Source organism: Halyomorpha halys, unplaced genomic scaffold (assembly GCF_000696795.3).
Source record: "Halyomorpha halys isolate HHAL.00 unplaced genomic scaffold, Hhal_1.1 Scaffold150.1, whole genome shotgun sequence".
NCBI lineage: Eukaryota > Metazoa > Arthropoda > Insecta > Hemiptera > Pentatomidae > Halyomorpha > Halyomorpha halys.
In genome coordinates this window covers 412,064-435,469 of record NW_027113424.1, presented here as the reverse complement: position 1 = coordinate 435,469, position 23,406 = coordinate 412,064, and the positions used below count along the sequence as shown (strand labels likewise).

Here is a 23,406-nt window from a genome sequence, read left to right as displayed (position 1 = left end):
ATTTAATATCAGTTTGCACTTGAGCTTCATAAAAAAATAAAATAACTATTCCATTCCATCTGAAACTGAAATGATAGCACATTTGATAAGTGTATGTGAACGATATTCTTTATTTACTGATATAAATGTCTTAACCTTAAGAAAAGGGGATAGGTCCTGTTTAGCCTTTTTTCTGTTTGTTGTTACTAACAGCTTTCCCAATAATTATTCTTTACTTTCCTGTGTGTTCTTTATATGTGCGTATGTGTGATTTAAATGTTTAGTAAGCACACCTTAATCTTTGCTTGTTACCAAGTTTATTTAATAATGACTTCCTAATTAGTTTAGATGAAACTTTAATCATGATAAATAATTTTTCAATATAATAGATTATGTTGAAACAAAATTTTTCTCTTCATCAAACCATGAAATAAATCATAAGTTTTGCACCAAAGTATTTTTATTTATGTATTATTATTCTTTTTGTCATACATAAAGAAAAAATATATGTTTTTCTTTTCTATTTCACCAATGTGATGCTTTTGTATTACTGCTTTACACTGCAAATTCTAATATCAATATTAATAATTCATTACAATTTTTTTATTTGTATTGAAATTTATTTATTGTTAAATGATATTTCCAGTGTTATTGCAGTTTTATTGTTGTTTAATGTGTTTGTTTATTATTTTAGTGTGAAACACTGTAATATCATCTAAAATACTAATTGCACTTCTGAATTTTTCTTAAAATTATCTTTGCATGTTGTTAATAGATACCTTGCATGTACTTTGATTTTGTTCTTTTCTGTTTCTTCTTTTTATTGTTGTATTGTTTGTTTTTTTTATTGTTTTTTTGTCATTTCCCTCTGTCTTCATTCTGGACCGAAATTACTGTACTGGCTTTTGAAAACCAGAGATTATACTGACTAACTTACATTCACACCACATTTGATACAAAGATATAATCCCTACTGGAACATTCTATACTCTACTTGTTTTAAAACTATTTACAAGAGATTTTAGTGCACTATTCATGAGGTGTGATAGTTTTTCAAATATTGTTTGCACAGCGTAGACTATTATTATAAACAGAATTATATCTGCTTAATTTTTTTTATTTTTTTTTAGTTGGCACTTATAACTATTGGCAGCAAAATGTTTTGAATTAAATCTCTTATAAGCTTAAAAACATGATTATATAGATGGTTTTCTCTTTTATGTGAACACCATAATTATCAAAATTAAATCATGTACATTTAATTATTATTTCTATGTTTATAAAGATTATAAGGTATCAATTATGAACTGGATTGAAAAAAAAAATCTGTTGAAGGATGTAAAATAGTAGGTATGCTGTAATATTGCATAAATAATTGGCAAATGCAAGTTATTGGGAAAAAAACGTATATAATTGATTGATTAACATAAAAATAAAAAACTTATTTTGGAAATAAATTATAAATTTGCAGCTATATGCCAACATTGCCAGTTTTCTAAAAATTATAACACAGAAAGAGCTTAATGAATCTCATGAATTTAACTCTTGATAATAACGCTCCTGATTATTGGTCTCATTCCGTTCTATTGTGATGTTAATGTTTGGCAATTCCTTATATTCCAAATATTTTTATTAATTTTGACAAAATTTATCATTATTTTAGGCTAAACATGATTCTTGAAGAGATGAACTGCTATGGAATAGGTTAATGACTTTATTATGAATCTATTTTATTCCTTGAGTTTTGAGAAATATTATTGAATAACATTGAAATTATGAAAATCCCTGGATGCATTATAATAAAAATGAATATTCAGTATTTAGCTCATTCTAGCTGTAGAAAGCTTCCAAATAATAACTTCATACTCCAATCTTTATTTTAAATTTAAACATGTTTGGTTGTTCAAGATGCTGTGTGTTTCCTTTCGTTTCTCATCTCATTTTTGATCATGCTGCAGAAGGGCTAAGGAAAGGAAGAAAATGTTCAGCCTAATGCACTGGAACCTGAGGGAAATAAAGCACTGATGACTTATTCAGGTTTTTTTTAAAGGGGATAGTGACGAAAAGTTCCAAATGAACCAATAATTCTCCAAGAAGAATCAAGATCTGTTATTGTGAGCATAAATAAGTAGAAAACTAAAGTATCAATAATTTGTGAATGCCCTCAGAGAAGTTGAATGAAATTTATAGAAGAAATTGGAAACTCTCCCTTTTATACTGATATTGAAAAACTTATTTATTTATAAGGAAGTGACAGAAAGAATGGAAAGCATCTAAAGGTTGTCAGATCATCTTAAAAATGTTTTTCTTGCTTTGTAATGCCTGAGATCAATGAGAACCATCTTCCAGTATATCATAGATCACTGAGGCTCACCAACACAATAGTTAGTTAGCATTAATGCTGCTAATTCAAATTTAATTTGGTTAATATTGTTGACTAAATAGTCACCGTCAGTGTAATTTCCTAAAGATATATTTCCTAACTAAACAAAAGTAGCAAAATAAAATAATAAAACTAATTTGTTTATCACTTAATTGGCTTCAAAAGATGTACTTAAGAAAAATATATTAAAATTTTTCATGAGAGATGCACTTAATTATTAAAGCAGCTTTACAATAGATGCATATCTACTAAACTTGTTCTATATAAATTGATTCTTCTTTTCAAATTTATTTATTCTGTCATTCATGGAAATTCTCTAAGAAAGACATAATTTATTAAAATAGGGAATAAGATACTTGTGCAAATATAGAAATAAGATATTTTGAGAACACAAAAGAAAGAAAAGAAAGAGAAACTAAATTATATAACATGAATGATTATCTTTAGAAATTAAATTTGATATTACTATAATCAAAGAATGTTGGCTATGTTGATATTGCTATTTAATCAGGATCTATAAAAAAACGAAATTATGATGCATATATGAATGGGCGAAAAATTATAAAGACTAAAACAAGACAAAGTAACTATTGTTCATTTTATATGAAAGTGGTTTGTGTGTTTCTTATTTATGTCTTTCTCAAAGTGAAATGAAGATTGTGAAGAATTGTGGTTAATTATCCTATAAACTTTATAATGAATACACATACATTGATGCACAACGATGACCACTTATATAGCCTTATCTCTTTTTTTGGAATAAACTCATTACAAGCTATTAAGCAAACCTCAATTCTTATAATTATGTTATTTACATATTGTTTTAGGGAAAATTTACCAATGATTGGAGAATTTGATTGAAATATTGTACTTGTTAGGTATATTAAAAAAATAAAAATGGTCTCACATTTTCTGGAAATCTCATCTTCATATTGGATTTCTTGAACATCTTTTAAACAATTAATATATGTATGATCATTGGTGGTTGTAATAAAAATTAATGCATCCTAAAATTTATCGGTACTTACAGATTAGATAAACAATATAGTGTGATTTAAGAAAGAATACCTTGTCTAAATTTATGAAAAACAATTCTCTGAAGAGAAAGAAAAAAATATGTGATTTATTAATTAAAAATTATTTTTCATCTGATTACATAGTTGAAATCTCTTATACCTTTTAACCTTATTTCATTCGCCTTTCTTATTTTTTAATTGACTTATTGTTCTTTCTGTTTATTTTTTGTGGTACTATAGAAAACTGTATGTTGGAGAGTTGCTGCATATAGTTTTCCCGCTCTATTTAAATAACTACTTTTTGAATATTTGCATTACATTATCTGTTAAAATTCATTAAGAATGCAAAAATTTACTAGGTATTTTGAGTAAGAGAAACTAGAAATAAAACAGCTGAAAAAATTGTTAACCAAATCATCATTTCTTGAAAAGACAAAGCTACAATTTTACGAAAATTTTATGGCAGTAGTTTGAAATAAATGATAAAGTAATTAATTGAATATGTATTTATTTTATTTATGTTAATAACACAGGTCTATAAACAGTGACTTTTTGAAATTTGATTTGAAAATTTTGGCTAATCATGCTTTTTGCTTGCAATGAAAATGAGTTCCATTTTCTTCCAACACCTTCAAATTTTTGTTAATTAATGATATGTAATACCAGTTTTGTTGCACAAAAATCAAGAAAATCTTTTATAGCACCTATGGTACTCAAATGGTCAGCTTCTAATTTCTATGGTATCAAAAAGACGTTAACATATGCCGAATAGCACAAATCAGAACCTACTAGTTCAATTTGAATTTCAGATATAAGGCAATCAATGTATTGATAATTTTTTTAACTTATCAAAGTGAATTTTTAAGGTATACTAATCTAGGAAATATATAATAAAACCTTTCCCCAAACTACCTGGGAAATATACTATAAACATTAAGAACATAGAGGTTAAATTATATAAGTATGTCAGATATTTTAATTAAAATATCTCTAATAATGTATTTGAAATTATTATTAAATGAGAAGAAAACAAATACATAAATGACAAGAAAAGTCAACAAATTAAAAAATAAAATAAAATAAAGAACATAATTAACAAATAAATAAATAATAAGAAAGTAGATTAAAAAAGTAATAAAATAAACTTCATATTTGGATTCAGTTCCTTAAAAAAAAATACCTCATGTGAAAATCTCTAACAAAAACAAAAACATTGAAATTTTCCTCTCGGGAGAGAGTGAATTTATTTGCACCTTTTCAGGATCAACTTGAAATCTTTATTACCCATGTATACTTTCTCCTAATTCAAATGTTTTGTCAACATTGGAAAGACTAGTTTTCTAATATTCTGATAATAAAGTATAGATTCTCTGAATTGAAAAGGGTAAAGAAAGTCACTCAAATGTAATTAAAAAATTATAAATACATGTATTGTATTTCAAATTTAAATTCACTTTGAGAGTCGGATTTGAGCCATTTGATATATTTTAACATTCTTCTAATACCATAATAAGTTTATGTTCTTCGGTTAATCACCCTTGGTGCTATAAAAGATTTTTGTGCTTTAAAATTGGTACTAAATATCAGAAATTTGCGAAAAATCTGTACATGATAGCAGAAAAGTGAGTTCATTTTCAGTTTCAGCGCACAAAAAAATATCAAGATCAGCCTATCCATCAAATCAAATTTTTGGTTCTAGACTTGTGTCATCTGACATCTTGAAACAGTCATAACTAATAACACATTGTAGGGTTTCATTAGCTTGTTACAGTGATTAACCATTATGCATCATACATTCTTGCTATTTTGTTGCATGCTTTGGATTTTTGATATGCCTGTATTAATTAATTTGTAATTTTAATAATTTTATTTTGTTTATTTTTTACCAATGTACATATGTAAAATCTATAGTATTATTATTTTATGTATAACTATTAATGATTAATTTTCCATTTTATTTTATTAAATGAGTTTATTTATTTACTTTTAATGCTCTATATCAAGTTTTTTCTTACTCTGCTAACAGTTAAAATAAAAAGCTAATTGAAAAGTAATAGTTTGAGTTTTATTTAATTCTTTTATATATTATCAATCATTTTTCAGATTTGTATTCTTTTAATTTAAAATATTTAAAAAAATGTTATTTATTATTTTTTACAATGATTATTATTATTTATAATTGATGTTTTTAAAATTAATATATTATAATTAATGTCATTTCAGACATATAGTTGTATGCGGGCATATAACATATGAATCAGTTTCTCATTTTCTGAAGGATTTCTTGCATGAAGATCGTGAGGATGTGGATGTAGAAGTAGTCTTCTTGCACAGGTATGTAAAAAACACAACACAATTGGATGAATTTTTCATGTATATATAAACTAAATAAAACCTTGTATCAATAGAGGGCTGTCATAAAAAATGATCGTTTTTCTTACTAATTTAGAAATATTCTTAACACAATATTTTTTTAATATTCAAAGTATTTACTGGAAGATTGTTGATTGACTGTGTGTATCAATGAAGGTAATATGGTCTGGGTGCGGTCAAATAAAACTGAAATAGTAATAACTATTTTAATTGAGCCAACATTTTGCTCCACGTTGCAGGGCTTCGTCAGGGCTAAAAAAGATACAAACACTTGACATAGTTACAAAGAAAAAAAAAACATAATGGAAAATAACAGGTATACCCCAAAGAATTTTATTATTAAATCGTTTCCCTTTTATCTCCTAATTTGTACTTTCTTTAATATCTTATATTATCTCTTATATTTCTGTTACTATTACCGTTTTCATTTATTGTTTATAACCTTTTATTTTTCTTATTAAATTTTATGTTTCCCTGTATACTCCTGTTATTTTCCACTATCTTTTTTTTTTTTTCTTTGTAACTATGTCAAGTGTTTGTATCTTTTTTAGCCTTGATGAAGCCCTGCAACGTGGGGCGAAACGTTGGCTCAATTAAAATAGTTATTACTATTTGAATTTTATTTGACCGCACCTGAACCATATTCCATTCATCAAAGTATTTACTATTGTGTTCCATGATTCGTTACCATATTGTGGTTAGACATTGGAATTCTTCACAATGCAATATCAGGTACAAGCAATGAAGGCATAAAACACTGAGTATGAATGTGGTAATGAGATGGGAAGTCATCTGTATTGGCTAATGTAGAATTTGAGATGCAGTGTCGTAAACCGGAGGAATCAAATTTAAGATTGGGCTTAAACCATAATTTCAAATATTCTTAGAAAGTCAGACCATTTTACTCTTTATGTTTTGAATGGTAGAAATCTGCTATTTCATTCTGAACCTTATCAAGAGAATTGAAGGTTTTACTTGAAGATAGTGAGGCTTTGATAAGAACAGATGGTAATCAGAAGAAATATATCTGAAATGTAAAAAGGGGGAAGGAGAAGCTCAATCCTAACCAGTTTCAAATTCCTTTTTTTTTTATGTAGCAAGAAGTGTGAGGTAGGGCATCATTTTTAATTAACTGTTCTGATTTGTTTGCTAAGCCTGGGCAGCTCTGGGTCATTACATGGTTCATTCTTTGCAAGTAATCACTATGAAGTTATGATTTCTGTTTACTAAGTCAGGGTTATAAGATGGTACATTCTTTGCAAATAATCATTAAAAAGTTTTAAATGAATGATTTGACCCTCTGGAATGAATTAAACCATTGTACTTCCAATTTTTTTTTTTATTGCAAAATTCAGCGAGGCTTATCATTTCTTCCTATTATCTTGCTTAGCTGCTGGTACATTTCCATTGTTTCTTGGCCTAAGAGTTTCTCCTATATGTTCACTTTTCATCACAAGTTGCAATTATTTTAATTTCATTTGGGTTTTCAAAAGTCATTGACAAATTTTCACTTGATTGATGTTGTATCTGCTCAATGTTCAAGTCATTATGAACTATTCTTGATGAGTGATGCACTTTTCCCAAGTTATGCAACTCACAATTTATGATGGGTTAGGAAACTCTAAGAACTTTTGGCAAGTTCCGAGCACTGTTTGTTGAGTGTGTCTCAGCAGAGTCACACAGCTTCCTCCTCACTTGATGGTTTTTGTCTAAAATCCTCTTCCCTCTCGATGCTAATGTTACTAGTTTCAAATCTCTAGAACCATCTATTCACAGTCCATTCAGAAATAATATCTACTTCGATTTGCCATAACAAATGGGTTGTTTTAGTTATGATGTTAGATATCTTATGTTTCCAATAATGTCATAATATTATCAATATTTACAATTTTAGTATCTTGTTGTTTAATGCTAAGACAAAACTTAAGGTAAAAGTAAAAGACAAGGTCATACTGTTTAAGAGTTTGTTTACAGTAATGGTCAAGGTATTATAATGATATCAACCTTAATTATATTTGAAAAATAGATAAAACTATCCAAGGATTATAAATATCAAGAAAACAAAATTGGTCATTTTTTGTGACTCACCTAATTATTAGTCATTAATAGTGGGAAAAACAAAGGTTAATCATTATGCTTGTGAAATTAATCAGAAATAAATTAATGTGCTTACAATTTTTATTTGGTCATACTGTAAGAACATGCTATCAAGGATTGGGATGATAAAATGAAGATGTGGTAGAGAAGGACTCAAGACAAAGGTAAGGGGAGTATAAGTAATGGAAATACATAGGTAATGGAAAGAACTCAAGACAAAGGTAAAGAAAGTAATAAAAAAAAAATTACAATATATTGAAGAATAAAAAGATGAGCGACATTTGACCCAGATTGAAAATATGAGAATTCTTGTGGAAGGGTGGGATTATTGTACCTGTATACAAGAGAAAAGAGTTTGACACAGAATGTAACCATTACATGAATCCTTTCGTATAAAGTGTTAGTGGTAGTTCTTCACAAAATGTTATGCCCAGTGAAAAGGATTCTTGGAGACTAACAGGGTTGTTTTTGATATTTAACATGACCACGTGTTTGCTTCAACCAGATAGATGAAAAGATGAGAGAGCATGATGCTTCTCACTTCATGGATAGAATTTAAGGCTGCATATGACACCATATTAAGATTTAAATTATATGGTGCATAGAATGCATGAAATAGGTATTCTAGCCAAGCTTATCCTTCTAGTGGAAATTTCACTTCACCAGGATCTAGAGGCTAAATAGTTTGACAACCTAGCCATTACTGAAAATGCAGAATGGTCAAGAAAATATATGAAGGTAGTACGCTTCCCGGTGGAATACACAAGAGTCAATTGTAGGATAGCAGTAGCCAGGATGTATTATAGGGTATAGGGTGTCAAGTAGAGGATAGTAGCACTATTAGTTGATTAAATGGAATGGTAGGCATGCCAAGGGCATTTTATGCCAGGGGTAAAAGAAATTTGTATCAAGATTAATTTAATTTGAATTATTTATTTATTTTTATCAATACATCATCTTTAACTTAAATTAAAAAGTAATATTTGTTTATTTATAATAATTCTAATTTTAAATTTCATGAATTAAAATTTATTATTTGATATGAAAACTTAATTATAAAACTTTTACTCAGGTTTGATTAACAATGCGTGCACTATTACTTTTTTTGGGTAATACATGTATGTATTTTTAGTTCATGAAATATTTGTAAATAATTACTTAGCTGGAATGACTTAAAGTAATAGTTTAGGGGAAAATTTGGGTTATGAATTACAGAAAAGAACCTGATTTGGAGCTCGAAGGCCTTCTAAAACGCCACTACACGACAGTGGAGTTTTTTCAGGGCACAATGATGAATGCTGTTGATCTTGAGCGTGTGAAGGTAACTGAAGATCGAAGCAGATAGAGAAAGCACGTTAGATGCTTGGGAATGTCACTCAAGTGAAGTTAACCTGGAACATTTCCAGGCTTTACTAGGAGTGGTTAATGTTACCATCGCATGCTACGGCAATTAGAATGTAGAATATTTTTTTTTATTATATTTTCTTATACTTTCTACTTTCTAGCTGTTTCTTTCTTTCTTTCTTTCTTTTTTTTTAAGTTCATTATTTTCTGTTATAATCATAAATGGTAGGAAGCCACCTGATTTGGAGCTGGAAGGATTATTCAAGAGACATTTTACAACTGTTGAGTTCTTTCAAGGATCCATCATGAACCCAATTGATCTGCAAAGAGTAAAGGTAATCGAGTGTTTCAATAATACCAGAAAAAAATATTAACAGTATTAAATGCTGAAAGATTTAATATTTATATTAGAATTGATATACATTTTTTAACAATGACCATTAATGAAGTTATTACAATGTAATCATTAAATAAAAACTATAGTTTGCTATTAATTTTTAACAAACTTGATTAGAAATATATTTATGAGTATTGCTTCAAGTAATTAATACAAACTAAGATCAGATGTTATATTGTTTCTGAATTTATGTATATTCATTGACATGAACCATATTATTATGAGATAGATTTACATGCTACTATTATTAAACAAGCTCACTACCCCACTTGTTTGATCAGCAGTTGCCTGATTTCATTAGCTGCTGCTTTCAACTGAAGTAAATAACTATTTCCTCTGACTTTTCTAACATCCATTGTCATACAACCTTCATCTGCCCATTTTCTAATATCTTTATCTGTTATAGCCTCCCTAGGAATTACATTTGTGTCTTGTTGGTAACATGACTAGTTATAAGTACTCCTACTGTTATCACTTGTCGTATTGTTAGATTTTTTCCTCATTAGAATAATTTTTATAGCTTGTTGTTTTTTAATATCTATCCTCTTTCATCATAACCCAGTGGGGAATCTTTCTAAGGATGGTTTTAACCACTGTCTACCCTCTTCCTTTCCAAAATTTATTTCAGCATAATATTTATTTATTAAACCTTAAATTTATTATTTATTTATTTATTTTGTTAATATTTGTTAAGATTATTAAAACTTTAATCATCAATTTTCTATTGATATAACTTAAATATAGTTATGTAGCTGGGACTATAACTACCCCCAATTCTTAATTATAAATTTTCTATCAATATAATTTAGAAATTAAATCCAGGTTAGGGGGAGGGGGTACACAGCATTAATGATGCCTAATGGGGGGTTATGGGGATACTTAATCATAAATTTTCTATTAATATTACTTATGGGCATGTAGTAGGGGGTATATCCAGTATCAGTCAGTATCCATGATAATGACTGAGGCATACAAATGGCATTTATTTCATATAAAAGACTGAAAAGTCCATTTAGAACTTATCTTTGAAATTCTTTTTGATTTGTTAGGTTGTTGGTTAGGGAATTTCTGAACTGTAAGTTAATTCATGATAAATTTATTTTCAAAGAATCATTTATGTCGTTCAAATTTCTTGTTGAAGATGATTATTGATGATTGGCACTAATATTACACATAATACAAATGTTTGTGTGTGTTCCTCCTTCTGCCTACCATTTTAAGATGTGGGATTGCATTATCCATTGTGTGAATGGGTATTTTCTTCTGTGGTATGAGTGAGGAAGGATCTCTTTGCTGGTGATAGCAGACATCCTAAGCTGGGCAATTGTTCTGCTGTTTCCACTTCTTCTATCCTAATAAATGAATTAGAATGGTTCAATAAATGATCTTTTGCTTTAACTTATTTGATCAATTTATATCATTTATCATTTGTTGAGAATTTGTTCTACTATCTTCTTTTTAATATAGCCCTCAACTTACTGATTTAAAATTTTAGTCAAGTTAAGTCGATTTTGTAAAATTAGAAAAACTTTCTAAAAAACCATATTACTGAACAGAATTGAAGTCATTTTAATCAATTATTCTAATTATGCTTAGCTTACAATTAAGTATTTTCCCCCCAATGCACTGTTTTGGTAAGTTTCATAGTTTAAATGTTAATTTATATTTGTTTAGTTTATTACTGATTAGATAGCATGTTTATAAGTTAGATTAGAACTAGATATGTGTAGATTTAGAAGCACATCATAAATTTTATTACACTATATTTTCTTCATAAATTTGCATTTTATCAGTTATTAATGATGAAGAGAGCTTCATGTTTTATTTCATTTTTTTAAATGTTATTTTAAGTTACTTATATATTCAATATTCATTAATACATATGGCTGTAAGTTATTAGTTGAAGTAGAATATTTAGTTTATAGGTGCTTTAATAAATTAGAAATATTTTTGTAATCATATATAAGTAACTGTTACTCTAAACATAATTATTTATTTTCAATTTCCATATCACAATTGAGGTTTAATATCATGATTGGATTGGTGTCAGTGTTTTTGTCATGTCCAGATTCGGGATTTTTATGCCGTAAAATGCCCTAAAAAATATTAGCCTAAATATGCTGTAATTTTTATGCAATTCTAACATATTAAGAAAAAATCCCAAAATAAAGAATAAATAAAACAGTTATTTTCCAAAATTATAAAAAAATAATTAATTTTTAAGGTAAGAAAGAAACACAGAGAAAATGAAAATTTTAGTTTTCATTAAATATATTTAATGATCAAGATCAAAAAAAATAAATCTTTTTAACTTATTTTTGAAACTAAAACCTTATTATATTAGGAGGGAAAAAATTGAAAGCCATGACGTTTTCATAATCTGTACAAACCAACAAGAACCAAAATATACTTAACTGTATGAAAATAATAACAAAATATAAAAACATTTAACATTTGAGAAAAAAAAAAATGTTTTCTCTTATTGTATTAAAGAGCTTCGTTATAATTAATTAGGGTAAGTCGGTTTAAGTGCTTAAAAAAATTTTAAAAGTCTTTCTTTAGTAGGCTATTGATAATTTAATTTTGAAGACAATGAATTGAAACTTTTTCAATAAATATATTGATTAAGTATTCCTCTTGTACTATATACAATATATACTCAATATATTGAGTAACTATTCCTCTCTACAGGAACTCTTAGAAAATAATTAGTAGGTTAATTTTATAATAAAACAATTCCGAAGTCCCAATGTAGGCACAATTATGTACTTAGCCCAAAGAAATGGGGTGAGGGCACTTTTATTCCTTAAAAGTCTCTTAGGGCAAGATCATGAAAAGTTTACCCTCTGAATTTCAGACAACCAATAATATTTTAAATTGGTCTATATTTCACTGAGTTATGCATTCCTGTAAAGACGAGGGACTCAAAGGAGAAGAAAATGTTGTACAGGTTAAATGAATAATGTGATTGAAATTTTTTTATCGAGAGCTTTAATTTAAGAAACTGAAGCCAAGTTTTTTCCTATTTTTAAAAAGAAAATTTGCTTATTTAAATTTGGAAAAACATAATATTAAGAATATAAAATGGATTGGGTATGGTCTGCAATTCTTTCATTGTTCACCCCTACATGAAAAATTTAAGGGGGGTAAATGCGGACCTTAGCTTAAGCATTACTAATATTAAAATATTGCCACTATTAATTTTAACCCATAAACTAACTCTAAATAGTGTTAACTTATTATAATAAAAATTAGAAAACAGTTCCAATTTTGATGGATTATGCTCTATTGCTTTAACAGCCTACCTGAATGCTATAAAAATCAGGAGATGAAATAACGTCCAACATGTACAAAGATTAACATGTGATCAACTTTTCTAATGGTGGGATTAGTTTTCTATAACAGCTCAGTACTGTAAGATGGTAATAACTATTTTTTAAAAATCTGTCAAGCTCTTGTCCCAAAAACATTTTTGTTTTTAATTCAGTAATTCAGTTTAACATTCTGTGACTTAAACGAACAGCAATGACAAGAAATAAAATAGAAGTATTCTAAGGAAAGTTACAAATCAAACAAAACATAAATAAATAATAAAATAATGAATGAAAACCAATGTAAACAAGCCTTTAAAGTTACATAGAGATTACTTTATTTTTGTTCATTACATCTATTTTATGTTTTTTTATAATCAAAAAATAATTATATTATTTCAAATTGGGAGAGTCAGGCATAGCAGGTGCACAGTATTTTGATAAGTTTTAAAATTATCTAATTTATAAAAAAAATTTTGTTGATTGACCCGAGGAATTTTCATTGAAAATTAAATATTGTAAGTAATTTAAAATAAACATTTTTATTTAGTTGCACATGATGATTCAAAAATGGTACACACAAACCTTGCAAATTTATTTTTATAAAGTTTTGTTGTACTATATGAGCTCATTGATGTTTATTTCAATCATGTAGACCAGAACAGACCTACAACTGATCTTTAGATCATTGCAATGGACAATTTTTCAAATTTATATATCAGATCATTCTCATTGAACAGATCTTATTTTATAAATTTACTTGATAATGCATTCACTATAATAATCACTAAATATTTGCCAATCTATAATTTTAATTAGATTTGTAAAAATGAATTGAATTTGGTATCACTCAGTTCAATATTATTTTTATCCTTAGGTCCATGAAGCAGATGCCTGTTTAGTTCTTGCAAACAAATACTGTCAAGACCCAGATGCTGAAGATGCCGCCAACATCATGAGAGTAATTTCAATTAAAAATTATTCTGATGATATTAGAGTTATTATTCAGCTTATGCAGTATCACAACAAGGTTAAATTGTTTTCTCCCATTTTTTAATGTCTAAGTTATTTATGCTATGTTTAACTTATCTCTCATTTCTATACAGGCTTATTTGTTGAACATTCCTTCATGGGATTGGAAACAAGGTGATGATGTTATCTGTTTAGCCGAATTGAAACTTGGCTTTATAGCCCAAAGTTGTCTTGCACCAGGTTTTTCAACAATGATGGCTAATCTTTTTGCCATGAGATCATTCAAAACGGTAAGTTAAAAAATACTCCTTGTTAAGTCATTTCACTATTAATCTATATATTTAAATCCATTCTTGACTAATTTTCAATAGTTTTTTATGAAAGGCTGTATTACATATTTAAAAAAAAAGAGGAAAAAAGTTTAATTGTTTGTTTATTAAGTGGTTATTTTTAGTTGTATTGTTATTTTTACATTTATCTGTAAAAATGTTTACTGGCCAATGCCTATAATGCATATTCTTAAAATACGAAATACTAAGCATCATAAAAGGGTAATTCCTAATATTACAGAGGATAAAACCTCTCAGATTGTTCCTGGCTGTTCCAAGGTGTACTTTTTGATTTTTTAATTTCATTATAAAAAACTTTTCTATGCCTAATTCTGCAAAATTTCTTTTAAATTATTTGTGAATCAAATTAAATTAATAATTTTGTCAACTAGTTCGAAAATAGTGAAACCTTTTTGGTAGACTTAGGTAATTAAAATCCCTACATTATCATTTGATGCAGAGTGTTAAATGCCGTCTTTTCAGCAAAAGCTAACAAAGGCTATTTTACTACACAAAACCTATGCCAAATTAAAAAAAAAACAGAGATAGACAGAAGATTCAAAACAGTGTTGAATTGACTTGGAATGATCCATTTCATAACTATTTTACTGAGCCCTCAGAAGAGGTCATGGAACACTTTTGTTCCTGGGAACCCAGTTGGGCACCACTACTCTAAGTCTTACTGTTTTGGAATTTAGGGAAGGGTTTTATAAACAAAGACAAAGAGTGTATGTTTCCGCTAATAGAAGCCACGACCAACTGTGCTCCCAGCAGTTTCATAATGTCCCCATCTACTGTTTAATTTACAAACCAAATAAAAATACCAATTTTTTACAACACTCTTGCTCATATACTCTTCTTGCCATCCTTCCCTCTTCCATCTCAAGCCAGTGACCCAGCCACTTCAACATTTATATCATGGCAAAAGAGAATATAATCGAAGTCTTTGGATATACTCTTGGTATGTAATTCTGGGGCATCCATGTGGTCTCCTTCTTGTGGGCGAGCCTCTAATACCTTTATAGGATTCATGTCCTTCTTCATGCGGCAGACATGTTCAAACCACTGGAGTTGCTTTCTAATGCTTTTGTTTCTAATGTGATGCCTCGTTATGCAACTTGAGTGCCTGTCCAGTGTTGTCCAGCTTTTTCCGCCATAGGTGAGTGTAGGTAGGTAAAAATATTTATATATATGCATTTTGATCTTCTTGTCTACTTCGCAGTGGCCGATGATGCTATTCGTAATCTAGTAATACACTTGATTTGCCTTACATATTCAGTTTGATATTTTGGCACCTATGTCATCCGTGTATGAATGGCTTTGTACGAGGACAGTTTTTATATATTAGATTTTCCAATTGTCGTAAACGCAGTTCGTCACTTACAGATTTTGTGGATTTCGTCCATTACATTTATAAATAGAAGGGGACTTAAGCTATCTCCCTGTCTAACTCCTCTCACAATTGGAAAATGTTCCGATTCATACCATTTATTCTTACCACTACCATGGCTACTTAGTAGGCTGACTGTATGGCCGCCAGTAAGTCTTCAGGTACACTCTTGGCTATTAGTGCATTTCCAATTTCTTTTCTTGGGACCACATCAAACACTGCCTTCAGATCAAGGATTGCAAGATATAGATTTTTATCTCTGTCCAAAGCTTTTTCAGCAATATTTCTGAGAATAAAGATGTGATCCTGTGTCTGTCGGCCTGGATGAAAACCAGCATGTTCTGCTTCTAATTGCCCTTCCACAATCCGCCAGAGTCTCCCTTCTAGAATAGAAGTGTAAAGTTTATAGACTACGGTAAGCAAACTAATGGGACTGTAATTTTTACAGTCTATTGTGCATCCTTTTTTATAAATCGGGAGGATTATAAAGAATATTTCCAGTCCCTGGGAATTCTCTCTCTGTCATACACTTCTTGGAACAGCGATTGAAGTGCTTTAAGAAGTTTTTGACTATCATATTGCAAATACTCTGGCACAATTCCATCCTTCCTGATGCTTTACCCTCTTTTTAACTTCTGGATTTCATTTATTTCTTCTTCCGCTATAACCTCCAGGTTTTCTTGAATATTAGGCTCTCCTACTTGGCAATGGTCTGTTTCTGGGTTTTCGGAGAATTTCTCCCGGAAATATTGCTTCCATCTGCCAAGGATCTTTTCCTTGTCTGTAAGTACGATTCCATCTCTACCTTTTATATTTCTAATGGGCTTGCATTGCTTTCCTCTTAATGTTTTAACTTTTTGCCAAAATGTTCTTATGGATTCGCGATGGTTCTCACTAAGCCGTTTACCAAAATTCTCCCATGACTTTTTCTAGGCCTGGCCTTTGGCTACCTTACATTCATTCCTGGCTATTCGATAAACGTGTAGCTTTCCTTCAGTTCTATCTTTAAGATATGCTTTCCAGGCAAGCTTCTGAGAAACCAGTCGTTAGAGGTCATTGGTCCACCAGTCTGTCCACTTTCCCCTACCAGACACTCTCTTCTTCCTACATACTGTATTTGGTGTTTCCAGAATACATGTTATACGGTGCCTTCCATATCGTTTCCATGTCTCTATGACGTTTCTCTTAATTTATTTTCCAGGCTTTCTGTAAAGAGGGCCTTTTTCTCTGGGTCATCCAAGGCCCTTACATTAAGAGTTTCAAATGCTTTTATTTTCCTTTTATATTCAGGAATGATCTTTCTATCTGCCACATGTAAAAGGTGGTCGCTGCCTATCTCCTCTCCTCTTACTACTTTTATATCAGCGAAATACTGTCTTATGTTCCTATTGTATATGACAATTACACTATTTTGGTCCATGCATGAGAAGGTAATTTTGTGGATTCTCTTGTGTGGATGGAAATAATTTCCTATGGGGAAGTCATTATGGACACAAAAGTCTATTATCCGCTGTCCATTACTATTCCTCACATTCTCACCTCCATACAGCCCTAAAACTCCATGTCCATATCTTTCATCACTTTCTGGCATTGAAGTCTCCACTCAGGATTACTGACCTTCCTTTTCCTTTAGCTTTATCCACTATTTTTTTTTTTGCAAATCTGAGTAGAATGCCTGCTTGTCTGCAGCACTAGCATCTTCCGTTGGTGCATATACCTGGATTATGGAGATCTTATCTATGGTCATCTTTAAATCTGCTACAATCATTCTTGGAGATATTGGTTCCCTGTCCTCATGATGATCATACATATTTGGTAACATCACTAGGCCCACCCCTTCTTTGGCCAAAACCCCTCTAAGTACTCTAGCATAAATTAGGGAGTAATTATTAGCTAATTTCATTTCTCCACTGCATTTTAATCTTCTTCCCAAATCTGCTATTTGATTGAGCACTTGCACTTCTTTTCTTAGTTAGTTTCTGGCATTTTGAAAAGTTCTGCAGGTATACCATCTATTCCAAGTGATTTCAAATTCTTCAGGTTAGTCTTTACCATACTCAACATCGGGGGAATGTGCTCATCGCAAAGATCCTGCCCAATAATTCCTTGTGAAATCTGTACATAGTCTTCTTCAGTTTCCACATTCAGGAAATCACAAAAGTAACTTAACTATCTATTCTACATTTCATTATATTTCTATCTTCATCTGTTATACTTATTGCCATGTTTGTTCCTTTCCTTTGGATGCTTTATACTATCTGAAAGAACATTCTAGTTTCATTGTTCCTCTTTGAATCTTCCAGTTCTTGAGTCTCGTTTCTTCGTGTTATTTTCTTTTTTTAAATAACCAGTTTCTCATCCTGGCATCAGAATATTTTCTCAGTGTGCTACATGTTTTTCTTGTTACCATCTGTGCCTTTTTTTGTTCCTGGCATTGAGGTGTTCTGGTCAGGGTGCTCTGTTGATCAAACCAGGTTTTTCAACCAGTTCACATGCTCTATCCATCTGCAGCAGCTTTTAATATACCTTTTATCTCAGACTATCTCTAATCCAAGTTTTTATACAGCATATCTAGTGCTGATAAGTCTGTTACCCCAGTTGTAATTAGGTTTTAAAACTTTATTATCCTTTCATCATCTTTGAGAAAGTCTTAGCTTTCTTAACTTGCTTTTTGAAAAAAACATTTTATTAGTTGTTTGATGTTTCATCTAAGCTTCATCACAGGTAATGATTTAGCAATAATTATTGTAATTAATTATGAAAAAAAAAATTTATACATATGAACTAAACAGTGTTCTACTGTTCTAGTTTTAAAATCTTTCATTTTTTTTTTTTTACTATTTGAGTGGTCTAAACTTACCTAAGTTCCACATCAGTAGTGAATTTTTGAGAAAATAGTATTATACCTTTTTTATAATTCAAGGGTTTGTTGATCTTTCCTGAGGGAGAGTTTTGTGAAGTTCAACCCCTTTTAATTTTTCTATTCTAATATTTTATTTCACCAAGTGAGCTTTACTTCGTCTTTGCTGGGATTTCCTTCAGCTTTTTTAAGGTAGAGTTTTACGAACTTATTTTTCATGTATTCAGCATTCTGAAGTCCAAAATATTTACAATTTTATTATCTTCTTCTAGGTATGCTTTCTTGTGCTACCTTCATAGGGGAATCAGCGAAAGGAATGAGTTTTCTGGTTTACTTTGTATTTATTCTTTTAACTTATAAAATTGAGGGACAGAAATTTCTGGTTTCCTAATGTAAATAAGAGTAGTTTGATGAAGGTAAATAATTTTGCAAGATCGTTGAATGATCGTGTGTAATTAATATAAGAAAAATGTTCAGGGGGAAATCAAAAAGTAACTCAAATATTATAAAACTGTTTATTAAGTGCCAACCTTTCGTCGCCACTTTGCAATTATTCATCATGGCTAAAAACAAGATAAAAAAATATTATAAACAGTGTGAGAGTATAAGATGACATGAAATATAAAGTATATAAAGGAACATATGACAAAACCAAATTTTCATCCAAACAATTTATTGGTTTCTATGTGGTGGTAAATGGCAGAAATAATTCATTTCTCCTTTTAACCCAGAGATGAAACCATCACACATTGTACTGTAGTGATATTGATATAATGCCTCAAAAACTTGTCAAAAAACAACCTGTATTGGTTAACTGGAAAGGACCTTTACTCTTACACAATAACACCAGACCTCATGTTTTACGATAGACATTGAAGAAGTTAAACGAGCTGGGTTACAAAGTCCTTCCACACCCACCTTATACACCAGACCAACAGATTTCCATGTGTTCAGAATTTTGGACAACTTCCTTAAATTTAAAATTTTTGAAAATGATTCTTAGATCGAAAACCCATTATCTGACTTCACATTTTTACAAAATCCTCAATTTTTCAGTTCTGGGATTGAATTTGATAAGACTGAAGAAAATGTGTATAAAATGAAGGTAAATATTTTGAATAAAAATATTTTTATTTCATAAAGTTGTTTTACTACTTTATGAAATCTGACATTATATTACTTTCCTGTGAAAACTGACATTTCATATGAAATGACCCAATATTTTTATCTACTCCAAAAAGATTCACATTTTTGAAATTTAAGTTGTTAAAATATGAACTAGCATCAGATTCTTATCAATTAAACAATATATACTCATTGCCGCAAATCAAGTGCAATATCAATTTCTGGAGTTTTACTACTTATAACATTTATGCTGTGTATAAATGCTTGAGAGTTAAGGATGTTTTATGTGAAGAAGGTTGGAAGGGGGAGGGGTAAGGAGAGGGGATGTACAATCAGGATTGAAGGAGACTAATAAGTGATGCTTATTTTTTGTGTTTCAGCTAGAATTTCAAACCTTCTTTAGGGCTTGGTAAAAACAATATAACAAAATTATTAGAATGTACATAAAAATAGCGTAACAAGAAGAGGATAATAAGAAACTATATGAAAGATTAAACAAATATTTATATATGAAAATCAGAGTAGTACATATATGTAAAGAACAAAAAGTTAAAATTGAATAATAATAAAAGTGAGAAAGAAAATGATTTAAAAGATATAAGGAAAAGCTTGAAAATATGTAAGTAAAATAATAAAATAAAGAACTTAAAGATAAATTTAAATTGGCCAAAGGGGGTAATAAAACTAACAATAATAACTTGAGTTAACAATAATATGTTAACTATATTATTATTTTGTTTTTTACTTAGTCTTGAAGCAGGCCGAAACATTGGCACACTAAAATATGCATCACTTATCAGTGTTGTTCACTCTTCACTGCACCCACCCCTCACCATCTTCCCTTAATGTTTATCCATGGTCAACAATAAGCTCATAAAATTTATTATAGCTTTAGCCTGAAATTTTTAATTGAATCAAAGAGAAAAAACTCATAAGTGACATAAACATTTTAGGATATTTAATGATAAAAAAACAAAGCATCGAGTCTTTCAAGTAGCAAAAAATAACTAACCAGTCAAGAATGTGTTAATTTATTCTCATTTGGATGAGAAAAGATGATACAAATTTATAATTTATAAGATTATGTAAGTACAGACCAGTGATAGGACATCTCTCATTAACAGACTAAAAAAGAATTAACAAATAGAAAAGTATGTAATGGACAGAACTATAGTATATATTGAATTGTCTTGGAGTTATGAGCTTTCTCTATTTGGTGAGTAATCTTTTAGACTGTTGATGTTCTGTCTCTTATCTGAATTAATATCATCTTACGTTTTTCTGCCCTGATGCCTGATTTCTTGTAACTTTGACCTGTTAATTGGTTACTGTTTTTGAGAAGCTTGGGAGTCTTTCAATAATATCCTCATTAAAAATTTTCTTTGGTACCTTGTTTTCCTATTTTGGTTAATGACACAAAATTATGAAGTAAAGTAAACATATTCTGAGATAAGAATAGGATTAAATTTCTCATTTCTGTTTTATTAATCAGAATAATTAATTATTAATTGATTATATTATCCCATTTCTTCTAAATAAATACTATTCTACAATTTTATTATATATATATGTATATATTATTGTTTAAGAAAGTTTTATATTATCATTGTTGTTCTGGTTATGCTAGTTAAGGAAAATATATAATTTGCATATACTTGTATTCATTGTTATAATATTGTTATTTATCTTTTTAACAAATATTTCCTCTTTATCAAAATAAAATTTTGAAACAAAAAACAAAAACATATAAAAAAAAAACAAGAAACACAATTTCAGCTTATACCATACACAAAGTGATGCAGCTAACTAAAAAGGTTTTATAGAACGCACGATGTGCCCAAGCAGTAGACATGCAGGCTTGGCAGAATGACTATCTGCGAGGAACGGGCATGGAAATGTACACAGAATCATTAAGTCCTACATTCATTGGAATGCCTTTCGCTCAGGCAACAGAGTAAGTTCCCTGTGAAAAACAAAAAAAGAAAAGTTGGCGCTTCTTCGTTACAAGCGATTGGAATGATTTTTAGTCCCCTATTGTTTCTATTACCACAAGTAGTTCGTCACAGCAGTTATTTCTCATTTCTCTTACTTTTTTCTCTGTTTCCCTAGTTTTTTTTTTTTTTTTTTTTTTTCGTGCTGAAACTTGTGTCCTTTTGTCCTACTAAGTTTTATACCTTACCATTTCAAATGTTATTATATACCTCTACAAATGCAATATGTGGTATGACTATTAAAAAGCATTGCACTCTCCCTTATGTGTATGTTGTTTCTTATATCAAAATTATGAATTAATTTACTTTTTATCTAATTAGTGGAATGTAACTTTGAAACTATAATTACAATCTTATGTATGTTCGAGTTTGGTTCAAATGAGATGGAGTGTCAGATAAGTGAAAATGAAATCAAAGATATAAAAAGTTCAAATTAAAAAATCATTCCAAGTGTTTGTGATAGATGCGTCACATGATCATATGTGTCACTACACACTGCTCTCGCTCAACTTTGCAATCTACAATCTTGTCTTCATTTGAATTGTCTTAAATTGCATAAAGCGGACAAGGTTCCTCTTTCTGGCCATCACAGTTTTGCATTGAACCAGGAATGCTGGGATTTTGTTGTTCTTTCTTTGGCTTTTTTTTTTTTTTTATTAAGTGTGATAAATGCTTCTCAATGTTTGATCTATTGTATGCTGGATCAGTTGGAGGTACATTCTATGTACTAATGTTCTTATTTATATATTATATATATTACATTGATTGTCACAAAATAAATATAAGTTGCATTTGCTAAGCGCTTCCATGTTGAATGTTTTGCAAATATCGAGCACCTAATTGAACCATATACAGCTAGTTGTTATATTTATAGACTGTTTTTGTTATTTTTACCTTGAACTTGATGTATGTCAGTATATTTGATTCTTTAATGATTGAAATATATCATGTAATGAAATGTAGGTGTTTTTAATATATATATATTGTTTTTCATGAAACAACAGATTGAGATCATTGCTGATATGTTAAGAAAAAAAAATTTCCTATGGAATTCTTTTATCAAGTGGTTTTTGGTGGAATATTAGACACTTTATTTATTTTATTTTTTTCATTATCTGTTGATGACTTATTTTTTCATATGGTTTGACAAGAGGAGCATTTATAAACTCTGGATATTTTATTTTAAGTAATATTGATTAGAATGATTAGAGTATTATATCTAAATTGTTCCATTTTGTATATGAATCAAGATTCATTAATAAACATTGCATTAAATGTTCAAAAAAAAAATCTTTTTTGTTCATTTAATCGCACTAATAATTAATGACTTCTAAAAATATAATCCCCTCTTTACAAGTGAAAGTAATGTGTGTTCTTACCTCTTTTCATATTTTTTTCTCACCTTTACTTATCCTTTAACCGGGATAATTATTTTTTTATTAAAATATTTCCCTCTAACCCTTAGTTTACTCCAGTTAGTAGTTCTTTATTTTATAATAACAACAGAAATATTGACTACTGTCATATATATATTTTTTAAGTATACTGTGGTCATAATAAATAGAATTTATTTCTCTTAATATCTTCCCTATTAATATATATTTTCTACAGTTTTGTTACTTACTACCTATATAATCAAATATTTTTCTAAGAAACTCCTGTTCTTTCTATAGTAGCTGTCTGTTTTTAACAGATTGGTTGCAGAGATTAAAGTCAAAACTTAAAACTAACTTTTTAATTATAATGAATGATGACAAATAATTAAAATTTAGATCCTGTGAATCTCTCTCAAGCTACTAGTCTGTTATTGAGTACCAAAGACTTAATATATACATATAT

At 29.2% G+C, this 23,406-nt stretch overlaps 1 protein-coding gene across 4 annotated transcripts in view; it reads left to right on the top strand.

Moving 5' to 3' along the window:
• The window catches only part of slo (calcium-activated potassium channel slo), a 258,833-nt gene that overhangs the window by 177,350 nt on the left and 58,077 nt on the right, over positions 1-23,406 (top strand). For all 4 annotated transcript variants that reach the window (XM_014417223.3, XM_067050932.1, XM_014417234.3 and 1 more), the window contains exons 8-12: positions 5,602-5,712; positions 9,422-9,527; positions 13,778-13,930; positions 14,007-14,162; positions 21,400-21,530. In XM_014417223.3, the coding sequence (XP_014272709.1) occupies positions 5,602-5,712; positions 9,422-9,527; positions 13,778-13,930; positions 14,007-14,162; positions 21,400-21,530 (657 nt within the window). The remainder of the gene's footprint in view (positions 1-5,601; positions 5,713-9,421; positions 9,528-13,777; positions 13,931-14,006; positions 14,163-21,399; positions 21,531-23,406) is intronic.